The sequence below is a fragment of the Mesoplodon densirostris genome, chromosome 3 (assembly GCF_025265405.1).
Source record: "Mesoplodon densirostris isolate mMesDen1 chromosome 3, mMesDen1 primary haplotype, whole genome shotgun sequence".
In the NCBI taxonomy this organism is placed as follows: Eukaryota; Metazoa; Chordata; class Mammalia; order Artiodactyla; family Ziphiidae; genus Mesoplodon; species Mesoplodon densirostris.
In genome coordinates, this window is record NC_082663.1 from 7769806 (window position 1) to 7786355 (window position 16550).

The 16550-nt window shown below is 43.5% G+C and overlaps 1 protein-coding gene across 1 annotated transcript in view; it reads right to left on the reverse strand.

The window, feature by feature from the left end:
- Positions 1 to 16550, reverse strand: part of SEMA5A (semaphorin 5A) — a 304838-nt gene that overhangs the window by 6314 nt on the left and 281974 nt on the right. The window contains exons 15-20 of the mRNA XM_060091583.1: positions 14472 to 14697; positions 13012 to 13230; positions 9357 to 9527; positions 7666 to 7821; positions 6205 to 6252; positions 1206 to 1417 (exon numbers count right to left, since the gene is read on the reverse strand). Of these exons, the coding sequence (XP_059947566.1) occupies positions 1206 to 1417; positions 6205 to 6252; positions 7666 to 7821; positions 9357 to 9527; positions 13012 to 13230; positions 14472 to 14697 (1032 nt within the window). The remainder of the gene's footprint in view (positions 1 to 1205; positions 1418 to 6204; positions 6253 to 7665; positions 7822 to 9356; positions 9528 to 13011; positions 13231 to 14471; positions 14698 to 16550) is intronic.

Here is a 16550-nt window from a genome sequence, read left to right on the forward strand (position 1 = left end):
AATAGAACTACCATGTGACCCAGCAACCCCAGTACTGGGCATATACCCTGAGAAAACCATAATTCAGAAAAAGTCATGTAGGGGGCTTCCCTGGTGGCCCAGTGGTTGAGAGTCCACCTGCCGATGCAGGGGACACGGGTTCGTGCCCCGGTCTGGGAAGATCCCACATGCTGCAGAGCGGCTGGGCCTGTGAGCCATCGCTGCTGAGCCTGCATGTCCAGAGCCTGTGCTCCGCAGTGGGAGAGGCCACAACAGTGAGAGGCCCGCGTACCGCAAAAAACAAACAAACAAAAAAAGAGTCATGTACCACAATGTTCACTGAAGCTCTATATACGTACAATAGCCAAGACACAGAAGCAACCTATGTGTCCATCGACAGATGAATGGATAAAGAAGATGTGGCACATATATACAATGGAATATTACTCAGCCATAAAAAGAAACAAAACTGAGTTATTTGTTGTGAGGTGGATGGACCTAGAGACTGTCATACAGAGTGAAGTAAGTCACAAAGAGAAAAACAAATACCATATGCTAACACATATATATGGAATCTAAAAAAAAAAAAAGGTTCTGAAGAACCTAGCAGTATGACACGAATAAAGATGCAGACGTAGAGAATGGACTTGAGGACATGGGGAGGGGGAAGGGTAAGCTGGGATGAAGTGAGAGAGTGGCATGGACATATATATACTACCAAATGTAAAATAGATAGCTAGTGGTAAGCAGCCACATAGTTCAGGGAGATCAGCTTGGTGCTTTGTGACCACCTGAAGTTGTGGGATAAGGAGGGTGGGAGGGAGACGCAAGAGGGAGGGGATATAGGGATATATGTATACATATAGCTGTTTCACTTTGTTATACAGCAGAAACTAACCCACCATTGTAAAGCAATTATACCCCAATAAAGATGTTAAAAATAAATAAATAAATGAATAAATAAATAAATAAGGCAGGTCATCCAAAGAATTTGGAAGAATAGATACATGTATATGTATAACTGAATCACTGTGCTGTACACCTGAAACTAACACAATGTTGGTAATCAACTATGCTTCAATATAAAATAAAAATTAAAAAAAATAAGGGGAGTCATCTACCTTGTCCCCACCCTGTCACCTATGCCACCACTACTGAGCTTTGCCGTCAGGGTCCACCCGCCTTCTCTGCACACCTGGCTGCAGCAGAGGCTGCTGATTCCTTACCTTGATGGCTTCCACCGAGTCATACTTGTCCAGTTTGTTGATGTGGTTAGTTATGCTGGTGTTGAGAGGGGCAGGCGCAACGGGGTGGATGACGGTGGCATCGTGGGACTGCTGCTGGTACCGCTGGCAGTAGGTGTAGGCAAGCAGCGTAAGAAGGCAGCCCAGGATGGAGCTGCTGAGCCCCACGGCGATCATGTGGAACAAGTTGAACTCTGGGAAGACAGCATCAAAAGTGAGGCCACCCTGGAAAAGGACGCGCTCCTCCCCAGCTCAGTGGGCTCAGAGGAAAAGAGAAGGATGCAATGGAAAGCTCCACACTCCTTCTAAAACTCAGAAAATCAGAGGGCCTTCCTTTGAAATGTCATGGCCGCCAAGACACTTCTCTGCAGCGAGCTCAGTGTAGTTTAAGTCAACGCTCTTATGGATTATAACCACCATATAATATGGTGATCTTTTAAAGATCACCAAATATGCTAGCAGAGACACTTTTTTCTTTAAAGGCTTGTAAGAGACCGTTCTTCTGTTTCAAGTGCAGCATGATCTGTGGTCTGGGGGGTTTCTAGGGAACATGTTTTCCGTTTTCCTGAACAGGCTGAGTCCCTTCTTGCAGCCTGGCTGTGTCCCGGGAACAAAGCAAGTATATATCTAGTGTTTCCAATCACTGCTCACCTGCAAGCCCGACTATTTCCCCCTCCTTTATCATTTCATTTTATTTAAAAACGGTTTCCCATTATATCGTTCTTATGTTTTCCATTACATTTTTTGGAATATGAAGATACACATATTGTATAACATTTGATTGCATGAAAAAAAAGTGCAAAAGGATATACAAGAATAAATCTTTTTTTCTTTCTGAGAGGAAACCACTGTCACCACCTTCTCCTGTGCTCTTCCAGAGACACTCTGCACACTTGCATGCTGTGTGTGTGTTGTAAATATTATCCTGGGTACCATTTATTCACTCACATTGTACTTTGGAGACCTTATAAAAAAATGGCTTACTCCAAAGAAACAAAGGATTTGTGTCAAAGGAATATGATCTATTAATGGTCATGAAATGACCCGCTTTTTTTTACAGTGTTTTTTCTATCTAATAGCATCTTTAAGTTATTTTATTTGAGTTATAAATACACAATGTTGAAAAAACGAGCTGACATGGACTCAGGTCTCTAAGACAGGATTGGTTTGACTGACATCAAGGTAGCTTAACCAAGAACTGCTTAATCTCTGACAAAGAGCAACAAAAGAAAAAAAGATATTCATTGTGTGCTGGTAAAACACTTTACAATCAAAATTTTAAGCCTTTCAGGGAATAAAGACAACATCTGAGCCATGACCATGAAGCTGAGATTATTGCAAATCAGGTAAAGCAAAACAGGACCTCAATTTTTCTATGCTGTATTGGCACCGTATAGCTAACCAGTTGCCTAAGTGTTCTTGTCCCTGTGTCTCTACTGCACATCCTGGGGATCTGGCTTTTCTTCCAAGGTGTCCCCTCCATGCACCACCAGAGAGCTGAGTGACACGATTGCTCTCCCTGCACCCAAATGGGACCACTGAAGATGCCTGCTGGGCACCCCTGTGGATGCCGCGTGAGACTGCTGGGCCACGTGGGGAGGTCCCCAGGGCTCTCGGAGAGAGAAGACCCGTGAATTTGTCTACCACACCCAGGTTCTGGGATGTTTTCTCCTTAAACACCTGGGATCCTCCCGAGGACCCTCTGAGCTGTCCTCGCCTCACCTGGGATCCACAGCACAGGTGGAGCATCCTTCATCCGTCCCTAAACCCTGTAAGCTTCTCCCTTTAAGCTGTGCCCCTTTGCTGTTCCTGGACACTGTGTTTCGGGGCCCTGGGCCCTGGGAGATAGATTCGCTCCAGGAGGTGGATGAACACAGTGTGGAGAGGCAGCCTCATCCTCTGTTCTCTGAACCATAACCAATGTACTCCACCCACACTGAGACTCCAAACAGGTGACTCCTAACACACGCCTCAGGTGTCTTCAGCACCTGGAGCTGGATAATCCAGGAGGACATTACTAGAACATTCCACAGATATCACCCACTCCCTGACATCCACCTCAATTTTTCACTTCTTGATTATCCTGTCACTCGTTTAACAAAGTGGAAGGAATCGCTAAATCTTTGGCTGTTCCTGATTTTGTCTGAAGACTCTAGGGCTGAACCTGGGACAGCTGGATAAAGCATCCAGGGGCCATTCTACCAGCAACTGCTAGAAGCTTCTACTCTAACCCTGAAGTTGCCCTCAAGATAAGCAAGAGTGATTTCATACCTGTTGTCATCTCTCGATACTTTAGCCGTTTGGACCCCCCAGGGTCAATGCAGCATATGGATAAAAGTACTTCTGCTGCACTGATAAAATAATATATAGAAGATGTATGACTCTCTCCCTATGCAGGTACTTTGTTATTAGTCAAATGAATCATTCCTGCAGGTGCCTGGGGAAGGCTAGGGCCAGCTGACATCTTTATGATGATTATACAGTCTTTGTGTCTCATGCAACTAAAAATAGCTAAGTTGGAACATTTCAATAGGCCTACATTTTTTCTGCATAAGCGAAAAATCAAGCCCATTAAACCTCTTGAATCTGCTTAGCATGGCTCTTTGCTTTGAATACAATGCTTTTTGCTGTTGATTTTGGTCAGTAAAGCTAGAATAGAAACCAACTACCCAGTCGATTCAACTGGCTGATTTTCTGTGCAAAGTTTGATTCTTCTCAACAAACTGAAAAAAGCATCCCCAAACATCCTTGCTAGGTGATTGTTTTTACCTCTCAGTCCCACAATTAGCCCCATCTGACCTCTTACCCACCTACTCTGCTGTGTCAATGTCAGCAGCCTAAGATCTAAACGATTGGTTCTGAATATTATAGAGTAATTAAAGTTTCTATGATTGAATCAATAGCGCCTCAAGGCTTGATTTGGTGCAGCCTTTGGTGAAGCTGGTTCAAACACGCAGAAGCTGCATTTTAGGATGCAAGTGAGCCTTCGGCATCATGTCCTTCTGGGTGCTCAAGGCCTTGGCAGGACTCCTGTATCTTAACCCTGAGAAGGCTGGCCGAGGAAAGTGGTTTTTGAACTTGTGTTAGGCCTGGAGGGCATGCTGGCTGCCCCCAGGTTCTGCCTTGACCTCCGTAGGGGCAGGAACACTCTCTACAAGCTCTGCTCTGGTGGCGACCCTGGGTATTGTCCAAGAGTGTCGCCTGGCCAGGGCTGCTGTGGCTGCATACCCCAGATACCCTCCTCTGGGACACTCAGCACCAGGACCCTTTGCTCGTGGTGCTCCGGGCTTAAAGCTCACGCTGGGATCCCACTGCCTGGATCCAAACCTGGCTTCACTTTGACTGTTTGTGTGAACCTCTCTCACCCTCATGATCCCTATTTATAAAATACAGATAAAAAGACGTGGCTGCTATTCCTTTTCTACAATTCCCCAAAGGAAAAATTCTCTGAAAACTGATTTTTCATCACTCACCTGGCAGCGAAGCCTGACCTGACCTGATCATTTGCTGCAGAACCAGGATGACTGGCAGCTTCACTTCACCTACATTTCACGGCCACGTCGTTAAAGAGGTTGGTTACAGAGTGCAACCCCCAGACCTTGCAGTGTCATACCTTATATGACCCGTATTACCCATCTATAATTTGAAGAAGGCTGACTTCCAAACCCTGCTCTACCTCCAAGGGTTTTACATAAAGAACAGTGGGCTGTGGCACCCACATGAATGCTCTTTGTGAGGATGAAATAGGATACCTCTACGGTGTCTTGCACACAGTGACTGCCGACCTAAAAATACTACAGCTATAATTCTTTTTATGTGAACCAGCCAACATTCATCTTGCAGCCAGATTCCCAAGTAGTGGCTCACTGAACTGACCCAGTCAGACACCAGACACTGCTCTTCTCAGGCACAGGAATTTCTTGGGATATGACTTGGTTCCAGAGGGGCTGGGGCTGTTTGAGTCCCCACTGTAAGCTCAACACACCTCACAAAACTGACACAGGGTGGGTGCTCAGGAAAGATGATTGAACAAATGGATTAACAGATGGCTGACTAAACAGAAAGAGCGTCACAGATAGCAGATTCTTAACCGGTGTAGTTAAAAACTAAGTACATTCCTAAAACACACCAATGAAAATCCAGATTCCTTCTGAGTGTGAGAGACCAAAGCCCATTGGGTTGAGCTGCCTGGGGCCTCCCGCTGGAATGGATTATGTTAGAAATGGTTAGGAATAGTCATCAGCTACACACATGAAGATGCTGGTCTTGTGTGTGGTTTCTGGCCCTGACACCAAAGGTGGAGCAGGGCTGGGCTCTGATCAATGGACAGCCAGCCACTCCCATCCAAACAGGATAGAAATAGATGGGAAAGTCCAAAAGCATGAATTTGACCCAGAGAATGTGATTTCTGTCATTCAGGGTTGCAGGAAGTTAGAAAAAATATCTCTAGAGATATAGGTACAGCCTTTTGCCCATAATAAAATTCTGACATTTTATCATTTCAGCAGTTCGGAGATTTGAGGCTGGCTTCCATGGATTTGCACTATAAATGTAAAGAAAATGGTTGAATTCTGTTTTACTCATAGGAAATCTAACTGAAGCTAATACCAAGATCACTGGGCCATAAAGCTTATGTCCACTAGACACACCTGAAGAGCTTATTAAGCCGCAGAGTCCTGGGCCCCTCTCAGGGAGGTTCTGACTCTGTAGATGGTGGTAAAGCCTGAGAATCTGTGTTTCTATCAAGTTCCCAGGTGTTACTGTTGATGCTGGTCAAAGGACCCCCTGAGAACCACTGATACAGATGTCAAATGTGGACTCCTTAGCATGTCTACTGCCAAAATATAAGGTGTTTGGATTCAGGAGTTTCTCCAGTTTTATTTTACTTTTTTCTTGGCCAGTAGCAGAAACATCATATGAAACATATGGGAAGAGAAATGACTGGAAAATACCTAAAATTAATTAAAAAAAAAGAACTTACCTCCACACCTTTTCTCTTCTACGCTGCTGGATCTTGCCACAGATACTTCTGGAAAAACAAAGTTTAATCACAATGTATAAAGGGCGTAGGGAAGGCAGATCACATTAATGATTCATTTATGAAATGTCTAATGATTTTGAGTTTTATGTGAGTCAGTTTCCAAAAACCTGATTGTTTTTAAAAACATCTTTCTCTCTCTTTTTTTTTTTTTTTTAACCAACTGGAGATGTATTTGGTCCAGGTCACCTTGATTGGAAAGGGGTGAGATTCATTATTACAGAAAGAAAATGCTATGGTCCCTTGGGTTGAAACCAGGGCACTAGTTTCAAAATAAGGCTGGCATATGTGCTGATTTTCTGTTACAATGTATTCTGCCAGCTGGAACCCCACAGTGTTTGTCTGTAGTATTTCTGCCTCAGACTTTTTGTCTCATCAAAGTCAGTGTTGTCACATTCCCTGGGGAGGGGAACCACTCCACCAGAACTCAGAGGAAATTGCCAAAACAAATAATCTTCCTACTCGGAGCCCATTCATGATCTTTGCCATGCCCCATGTGAAACTGACAAGTAGGATGCCAGTAAAAGGAGAGATCCACCTAAATGTTTAACCCCAAGGATAAACACCATTTCAAGAATCCAGAAACACTATTCTCTCCTGTATTTATTTCTCATTCATTAACAAGAATTAAAAATATGTCTATGGTTGAAAAGGAAACAACAATAAACACACTTGCAGTTCTAGACCACAGAAGATTGAGGCACATTTTGAGGCTGAAGCTGATAATGTTTTTCTAAAATAATATCTTTCCTTTAGTGAAGGAAAACAAGGCATTCCCTGTTATTACCTTGTAAGACGTTAGTCTCTGCTCTTGGCCCACATCAGAGTGCTAAGGCACATGGTGGGCATATATGAAATGATTTGTAAGTATCTAGCCCGTGCCTACAGTGAGCATGTGATGGGTGACCAGCTATCACTAATAACTAAACATCGATTTCACATGGAAAAGCCTGTAGCCAAAGGGCCAAGCCAACCTCTTCTCCAAGACGAGAGCAAGGACAGCCTTCCATTTTCCCAAATAAACTAAGGTTGTATGAAGCGAATGGCTCTCTTTTCTCTGTGCAAACACATATGCACAACCTTGCCAAAGCATTTAACTTAATATTAAAGTAACCAAATAGACTATTTTCATTTTTTGAACAAACTATTCTGACTGTGTTATAGGCAATAAATTGTAGAAGACATTGTGCTTAAAAATACCTTAAAACTCATGGCCTAAATTCAAGTCTACAGACGCAGTTATCTACAAATCTATAATCACCTTGAAACCACAAGAGTGGATTGAATCATCTCTGTTTTAGCAACAGGACCTCATAGAACAGATAAAACTCTCACCTACGAATCATTGCCTCTCAAAATATTGGAAATGATTTTGTTTGCACTAATAAACATCTCCCCTCTTACCTGGGAGGAAATTGGAATCAAAAACACAGGGCCGGCTCTCCGTGGTGTTTCCGGAACACTGGCTGCCCACGGGGAACAGAAGAATGCACTGGCGGATGCGGACCTGGACTCCAGACACATCACACTCGGACCATTCTGACCACTCCGACCAGCTCTCTGCAGCGGCCAGAAGACAGGAGATGCAGCAACAAGACCCACTAAGATCCATCAACCTGGAAGTTGGGTCAGCTTATGTACATTAAGGTTTCATATGATGTTTATAGTGGGTCTGTGTATAAATAAGATGGACTTGTATCTTATGACCAGTCCAGTAAATAAAATACGAAGGAGCAAGAATAAAAGAACTCATATACCTTTGATTAGAAATAATGTGCTTAAAATATATTTTCTAAAACTCACATTATTTTAATGCTCTAAATTAACTGTATTAGACACTCCATAAGCTAATGCATGAAGCCTGGCTGTGCGTGACCCTTCCTTGGTGGGGAAGAGATCATCAATGCAGACCCCATTCCTATGGGGTCACACTGAAATCCTTATCCAGAAAATTTCTACAGGCCTCAGTGCCCAAGCAAGAGAAATGACAGTGTGTTAATGAGAAAGTCCTGGTTGTGAAAGGGGTTCAAGCTACTACAAATACTTTCTTTCCAGTTGTGAAAACAACTTTGCAGGGTCAGTACACCAAAGGCAGGCTGTACTCGTGGTAGAATTCACTCTATCCCTTGTTTACTGCCACTGAAGCACATCCACACACAAGTCGTCAAAGCCAAAAGATGAACTAGCTAAAGTCACTTTACCCCAAAAAGGAAGATTTGCTAAGATGTGTTAATTCACCGGACCTACAGATGTGTGAAAAGAGAGAATTAATACTCATTTTATGTAAGGAGGTTAAAAAATGAACTCTCAATATTATTTATGAAATATTAGTAACATAAAATAATGTTTTTCTATGCAGCTTAGCTTTTTCCTCTTTTTAAATTAAATTTGGCAACCAAAATTGTGTTTTGATCCATTTTAAAGGGCATAATTTTTCCTTAGAAATGTGTAAAGTGCCAGTTTTGAGGATGACTGAGAATCTGATTTCTAGGCACTTTTTAGTATACATGGAACCTTCAAGGAAAGTCTGCAGGAGCTAGTTAAAAACGTGTGTGTGTGTGTGTGTGTGTGTGTGTGTGTGTGTTTCAAAGTCGAAGTTAGACTCAAAAGAGATTGTCTCATTTTCATTCCAAGTGGTCCGTACATGGCAGAAAATGAAGCTAATTTTTGGATGGGGAGGGCTGCTGTAGGGCATCCACTGGGCACACGGGCCAGCTGTCCTCGGAGCCCAGAACCCCCATGCCCACGGTCCTGGAGGGATTCCTGTGAAGCCACTTCACAAGGGCTCTCCTGCTTCCCCACCTTGATTCTCAGCAACTAAATATCAGCTCCCATTACCAGCCTAAATATCTTAAGAACACTTGGTTATCACCGGTTTCTGTAACTAGTTCTGCAACTACAGCATGCTGAGAATGATTCCACTGCAGGACAATGTATTACGAGGTCACCGTAATGTATCAACGGCACTAGTGTGGTATTGACGTGTTCCCCTCTTTTGGTCTTATCATGATGTGGTTTCATCATTTCACCATTTGTATATCAGGAAAAGGGTGAGTCTGCCCTGCTGTCTGCACAGGCCTGGCCGGGTTGCTTACCAGGGCAGGGCTGCGTGTTGCAGAGAGCCTCTTCCGTGTGCAGGCCCAGGCAGATGTCGCCTCCATAGGCAGGGGCCGGGTTTGTGCATGAGCGGGTCCTCATGTAATGTCCACCTCCACATGTCGCTGAGCACTTTGACCAGGAGGACCAGCAAGACCACACGCCATCCACTGGGAAGGGACACAAAATCACACCGCTTCTGAAATCCACATCTGACCCTGGTGATGTGGCTACAGAGAGAGTCTGCACTGTGTGAATGTGCTGTGCGCACCACGGACCATGACAGGAGGGGATTCAGGATCTTCCAGCTGGTTTTTCACATTCCTCCCTACGCTTCTTCAGTCCCTCCTATTCTTTCAGGAAATAGTTCTAAGCATGTAAAATACAAGCACGAGGATAACCAAGGAGTGCATGTACATCTGCAGTACAAAACCCAGTCTCTGGGAAAGACCATGAACTACAGAACAATGTTCTCTAGTTGTTCAGGTGAAGCCCCAGCGAGCGCTACCTCTGCCAGTCGCCCAGGACAGAACCAGTGTCCTATCCTCCTTTTGTGTCACTTGCAGTTTACAGAACAAACTGTGGACTCAAAGATTTCATGGACAGAGAGGCAAGGAGTGTTCTTAGCACACCATAGGTACTTAACTAATGTCATCCACAGAACACACACCTGTCCAAATTCACTTTGATTCAAAAGGTCTCCCCTCCATGAGATTCTCACTCACTGTTCCTTCTTCCTTGTACTTACTGTTTTCATAATAAAGAAGAAATAAATTATCTTATTGAATTGGAATATGACTTAGGAACAAAGAACCATCTGCTGTCCTTTGTCAGCCAAGGTCTGGAATCAGTTCTGAATCAAACACGAATTGAGAAAAAGGAGTGATGGAGAAAGACCAAGTTATTTCTCAATGCTGGGAATAAATTATGTCAGTGAAAGTACTAGTTAGACCAAACCAGAGAAGAAAGAGGATCATTTCAACATGGGCTCAACTTTCAAACCTTACTGCAAGTTTTGATCCACATTAGAATTGGAGATCGAATTTTTCATTGATTAATTTAAGAGGTAGTTTTATATTTCTCAGGTCTTCGATTTATTTTCAAACTTAATCATAATGAGAAAACTTGTTTTTAAAGAAAATGGACCACCCCTTTGTAACTGTTTCTTGTGGACCCAAGAGGATAAAGGAGGAGTAAATTCATAGGGAGGAAAGCGTCCGAAATTAGGTAAAAATAGCCTATAACTGGCCGGGCTGCTCAACATACAAAGCCCTGAGCTCTTCCAACCCCTCCCTGTTGAGTTGCAGCCTGGCCTGTGTTAAGAATTTTCTAGGAAGTGGGAGAGAAAATTGACATTTGCCCCACTCAACCCCCTAAACTCATGCATTCCCAAGTGGGAAGTGAGGAGGGCCACTCTGACTATTTTCACAACCCTCTGTGGAAACTTGGCTCTCAAAAAGAAGATGAGGACAGAGCTATTTCAAGACATTAAGGTTACGTGTACATGATACTGCCTTGACCATCACATCAACGAAAATAAAAACAGCCACTAGATCATGTTAATGGGATGTCTCGGACACGGGCCTGAGCCTTGCACTCGGAGGCCAGGGCAGCATCCGAGCATCTGGAGGAGTCGGTACATTCAGCCGACGGCAGCATGGACCTGTGTCTGGAGCCTGGGGAGGCAGAATGGATGGAGGGATCCTGACTTTCCCATGTGGCTTTCCCTCCCCCACTTTACAGGATGGATCCTCATCTAATCATGCTGCCCCAGGGGTCCCCTCTCAGCCCCTGGGGAGGAGCCCTTCCATTCTCCAGGCTGGGGCTGTGGGAAAGACATGTCTCTGTGACCTTTCCCAGCCCCTCGGCGTCACTTGGCCAGGAAAGCTGGGTAGTTTGGAGGGAAGCATCTCCTGAGACTGGAGAAACTCAGGCAGAGACAGCGGAGGAGGACTGGAGCAGCTGGAGGAGCAGGAACATTACTGAGTGACCCAGCCACAAAGCTGGGAACTGTATTTTCAGTTTAATGTACATGTTGATTCTTCCATCATCCATCCATCCATCCATCTATCCATCTATCCATCTATCTAATAGATGCTCACTAAGTACTGCTACAAGCCAGTTCCTTGCTTAAGGAACTCAGAAAGTTGTTTGTACCAACTGAAAAAGATGCTATATTTGCAGTGGTCTGTGCCTTTAAAACCAATGTACACAGTATTTGGAATGACCCCTCATGCCCCACCCCTGCTTGTCTATATGGCCAACTCCCATCTGTCCCTCAAGACCCAGTCCAGGGGCAGCCTGCTTGGTATAGCTGCCATGATTCCAGCTCCATGTGTCCCCAGCTGATGTAGCCACTGCATCTTGTCATCAACCCAACCATACTGGGTTGACATTATTCACAGGATGCTTCCTCACTAAACTCTTAAGTTCCTTTCTGACCTGGACCAGGTCACTGTGTCTTTCTTTACTCAGTGAATAGCATACAGCAGGTGATCCAAAAATGTTTGCTGAAAAACTGAATGAATAAAGAAAGGAAGATCAAGTAACCAACTGCATATTTTCTCATCATTCAATAACCATCACTGAGAGCTATTTCGAGTGTGTGCCAGGCCCACGTTGGGAGCTGAGGGCACTGCTGTGAGTGAGATGGCCCTGCCCTCCTTGGGTGGTCACTGTGACAAAGTCAAAAGGCAGGATGCACAGCCAGAGGCCAGCACTCAGGATGGCCGTGAGGCATCGGGTTAAATTAAAGATCCTCTGACTGTGGGAAGGTCAGGGGGAAGTGATCCAGTTGAAAGAGCTGCGATCAGAGCCAGGGCAAGAGGAAGGCACAGATGGTTAGAGCATTAAAGGTGATAGAGGAGCCTTCGGGGCTGTATTAGCAAACAACGCCCTAAGCGGGGGCGGGGGGCTCCTTAAGGTCATTTTATTAACCCTGCGCTTGTGTGGGAAGCCCGCGGAATGAAAAGCCAGGGGTCAGGAGGAAGACCCAGACAACACAGCTCCTGTGGGTCTCCAGGAGAGGATGCTGCATGTTTAGAGGACTGACCTCAGGAGGATGTAGACCCCTGTCAGCTGAGGGCACCAGGGACAGGCTTGGCAAGGCCCTGCTGGGCTACCCCTGATAACTGTCACTCTGGTGAGGACTCTGTGGTATGGAGGGAGGTCAGTTCCGGGAAGAGCTGGGCACATCAGAGTCTGGGAGGGACCAACCTCCAGTTTAAAGACAGGATACCACTCTCTGGACCATGGCAGCCCAGCCCACTTCTCAAGAGATGCAGTGCTTGGGGCCACGATCCCTTAGAGGGGCTCCTGAGAATACTTCAGTTTCTGTTAAAGCAGAAGAAATAGATGAACATAATCCAGCCTAGGTAATATCTGTCTTTATACCAATGAAGTTGGAAGAATATATCTATCTATATCTTTATCTACATCTGTATCTGTATCTATATTTATAACTGTTATATATCTACATCTATATCTACATCAATATCTATGTCTACACTTATATCTACATCTACATCTATATTTATATCTATCTATCTATCTACCACAAATTATGTCTCAAACATAAAGCCAGGGAAGCTGAGTGAGAAAGTCTTCCAAGGCCCTTGATGTTTTGGTCTTTTCCAGATTACTCGATCCACTCACCTGGGCAGGGCAAGATGTTGCATTCCTGGTATTCCAGGGAGGGGCCCAGGCAAGGCATGCCCCCAAACTTGGGCTCCGGATTGTTGCAAACACGCTTCCGGTTGCGAATGCCCCTGCTACAGTCTCGGCTGCACTGTGACCACGAGGTCCAGGCTGACCAGGCCCCATTGATAGTGTGGGCAGAGTATCTCCCAGCACGCAGGAAATCACCAGAAAGGCCTGTAAGAGAAAAGGCCAAAGCACGATTCTGTTAGGAACTCTTAGAGTAACCAGAGTCCAAACTAACTTTCATTCTGTAGCACTGTCTGCTTTGCTTCTGCAACTATACTCTCAAATATCAGTGGAACACTCTTTACACACCTCAGAAGCACAAAACTAAATAAAAATAAAATTGCGTTTTGCATGATAATCTCCTATAACTCAAGCTTCTTTCTCTGCAGTTGCTATTAACAGAGGTGCAACTAAGTACTCAATTTGTCAATGTAGCAAAGTCCTTATACAGGTAATAGGGTTTTTTGGGTAATAGGTCCCTTATTGTTCTGAGAAATTTCTTACAAAGAAAATACACCTTTCTCACTTCCATTGGGAATTCTACAACAAATTGTCCTTGTGCAATTCATGTTCATTTTGATGGAAATGCCTACTGACTTAAAATATGAAAAAAAATATTCAGTCATTTTCTCAAAGGTAGGCAGTGTGACACAAGTTTTAACAAAAAACTCTCAAAGTATGCCATGAAGTTCCAGGGAAATGTGAGAAGGCAGATGTGTGAACAGTTCTATCCACTGTTAAGTTTCTTGCTTGTCTACTTAAAAATTCTGGCTCAGAAACCTAGGCAGATGCTCTTCAGAGAAAATGGATTAGAAACCATTTTCTCTGATGAGAGAGTAGTTTGTGGTTAATCAATAAAGAACACACAATTTAGCCTAATTTCATGTGATCAGAGGCAAACAGGTCCAATTTTGTATTCTCAAGTTATCAATACCAAAACATATGGCTAGTCATTAGAACTTGAAGCCATTAAGACACAAGAAGGATGAAGTATTTTTTAAGCCATGCCCACAATATACTTTTGGAGGAAATATAAGAAGTCTTTTATAAATGTGTATCAAAATATTTCCTTAGTTTATATCATTTAAAATGCATATTAGTGTTGGTTTTATATGTATCTGAGAATGGAAGGATTAAAAAATATATGTTCAGTTAAGAGAATAAAGTTAAAGAAACCATGTCATTCATTTTCTCTTTTTTTACTTTGATGTCATAAGAAGTAAGTTCACAGCCTGCTCTGAAATAAGGGAATAAGTGACTAAACTGGAGACAGGGCTGTCAGATTTAGCAAATAAAATACTGGAAGCCCAGTTACATTTTAGTTTAACTGGGCTCTTCTATGAACTTAGAGATAAGACAGAACACCTGTCTCTGGAAGCAAGTCAGTCCCTACAGACTCGCTTACTCACCATCAGTGGAGCAGCTGCTGGTTCCATCGCTAGAACAGTACCGCATCTCAATTCTCTGCCTTCCCACTTCCAGCAAGTTTGGATCAGGCAGGCGGGCCTTGCACGTGTACCGAAATCGCTGCTCGTAGTGGCCCCCATTGTCAGAGATGTTGACAGGTGTCCAGGGTGTCCAGGGTGTGGTCTTCTTCAGCTCAGGGCATGGGTTGGTATTACAAGGCTGGTACTCCTGGAGGAGAAAACACATGAAGTATGCTTATCATACTGCAGAAATAGAGCCAGGGACATCCTTCCTTAAGTGAAGAAGAGGGCTCTCTAAAACTTCAGGTCCTGACACCCACCAGCTACTCTGCAAAGTTAAAAGCACATTTTTTGGTCAAATTAGGCATTTAAGAGAATGTTCGGTGTTCGAGTTAACTGTAAAGAAATCTGCACAGTTTCTGCATCAACAATGAGAATGAGATAATAAATGTAATTGTATGTGAATAAAAATGGTGATTCCCTCCAAATCATCTTCCTTTCATTGATAAGTGACCCAAAATGCTGAATATTCTAACGTTAAGTTTAGCTTTTTTTTTTTTTTTTTTTTTTTTAAGATTATAGTTAAAATGAGGGAACCAGAATTTGATTTTTGGACCTCATTATGTTCAGTCTGAGATTTATATTTTAAGCTCTGGATCACAGATTCAAAGTGTTAGAATGGTAGCTTTCCAGTTGATAACACAATACATGATAACTTTTGGTCTATAAGAAATTTTCACAAGATTTCCCAAGTTAATACATTGTTGGCATTTTTCAGTCTCACCTCCCTTCCCCAGTACCAGATACCTCCATTGTAAGCACAGTGGGGAGGACCCTGCAAGTGGGACATGCCATTTTCGGGTGGTGAAATTTAGCCCTCTTAATCTGGCAAGAATTTTAAACATTATGTCTTCAGAAACATTACCAAATCTAAGGGGCACAGGGTTTGACCTTGAACATAGCACTAGATGTTTCATTAGAGGGAAAACCCACAACATATAATACATTCAATTATGGCCATACTTTTTTTTTTCTTTTTTTTTTTTTTGCAGTACGCGGGCCTCTCACCGTTGTGGCCTCTCCCGTTGTGGAGCACAGGCTCCGGACGCACAGGCTCAGCAGCCATGGCTCACGGGCCCAGCCGCTCCATGGCATGTGGGATCTTCCCGGACCAGGGCATGAACCTGCGCCCCCTGCATCGGCAGGCAGACTTTCAACCACTGCGCCACCAGGGAAGCCCTATGGCTATACTTTTAAAATAATTTTATTAATGTTAAACATGCATAGAAAAGAAGAGTTAAATAGCTTCCTAAGATTTATTATGAAAAAGAGAATTGTTTTATCCTTCCCCCATCTCTTTCAGTTTAATATCTAGATACTTATCCCTTAGAGCTAACAACAAGAATTTTCCAGTATCAGGCATTATCCATTAACTGTGCACTATGGGAAAAGATTTAGCTCTTTATTCTTTACCCCTTTACCCCTCTTCCTGTGTCTCCAACCCAGATGCAGCCTTCCCATCTCCCATCATCTTAATGTAGTTATGCTGCACTTTTGGTTACATCCATATCCAGTGTTTACACTTATCACTAGATGAACACTATCTACAGGTGACTGGTGCAGAGAGCTGATTGGTTTCTGTTTTGTGTCTAGTTCCCTCACAGTCCGACTCAAGGACTCGCCTGGTTTGTCGGGGTCGTTGTCTACTTTCTATGAACTTGTCATGAATTCACTCCCCATCAGGTATTTGGACACAGTAAGAACTGTGATGGCTGGTTTATGCTTTGAAAATAAAAAAGTCTCAGTAATATTGTATAAATGAATTCTGGTAGGAGAGAAAGTAGCCCTGTGCATCCACACCAGAAGCTTTAACTGGAAGCCTGTTAAAATATTTATTTTGTCATGATTCTAATTAGTCTAACTAGTTTTCTTTACACAGGGCCTATCTTTTAAAATTTTTTTACAAGGGACAATACTCGAGGGTTCTTCACGTTTGTGACTTCATACACTTCTAACAGAAAACATGTAGAGTAATCATCACCACTTTCCTGATTTAACACC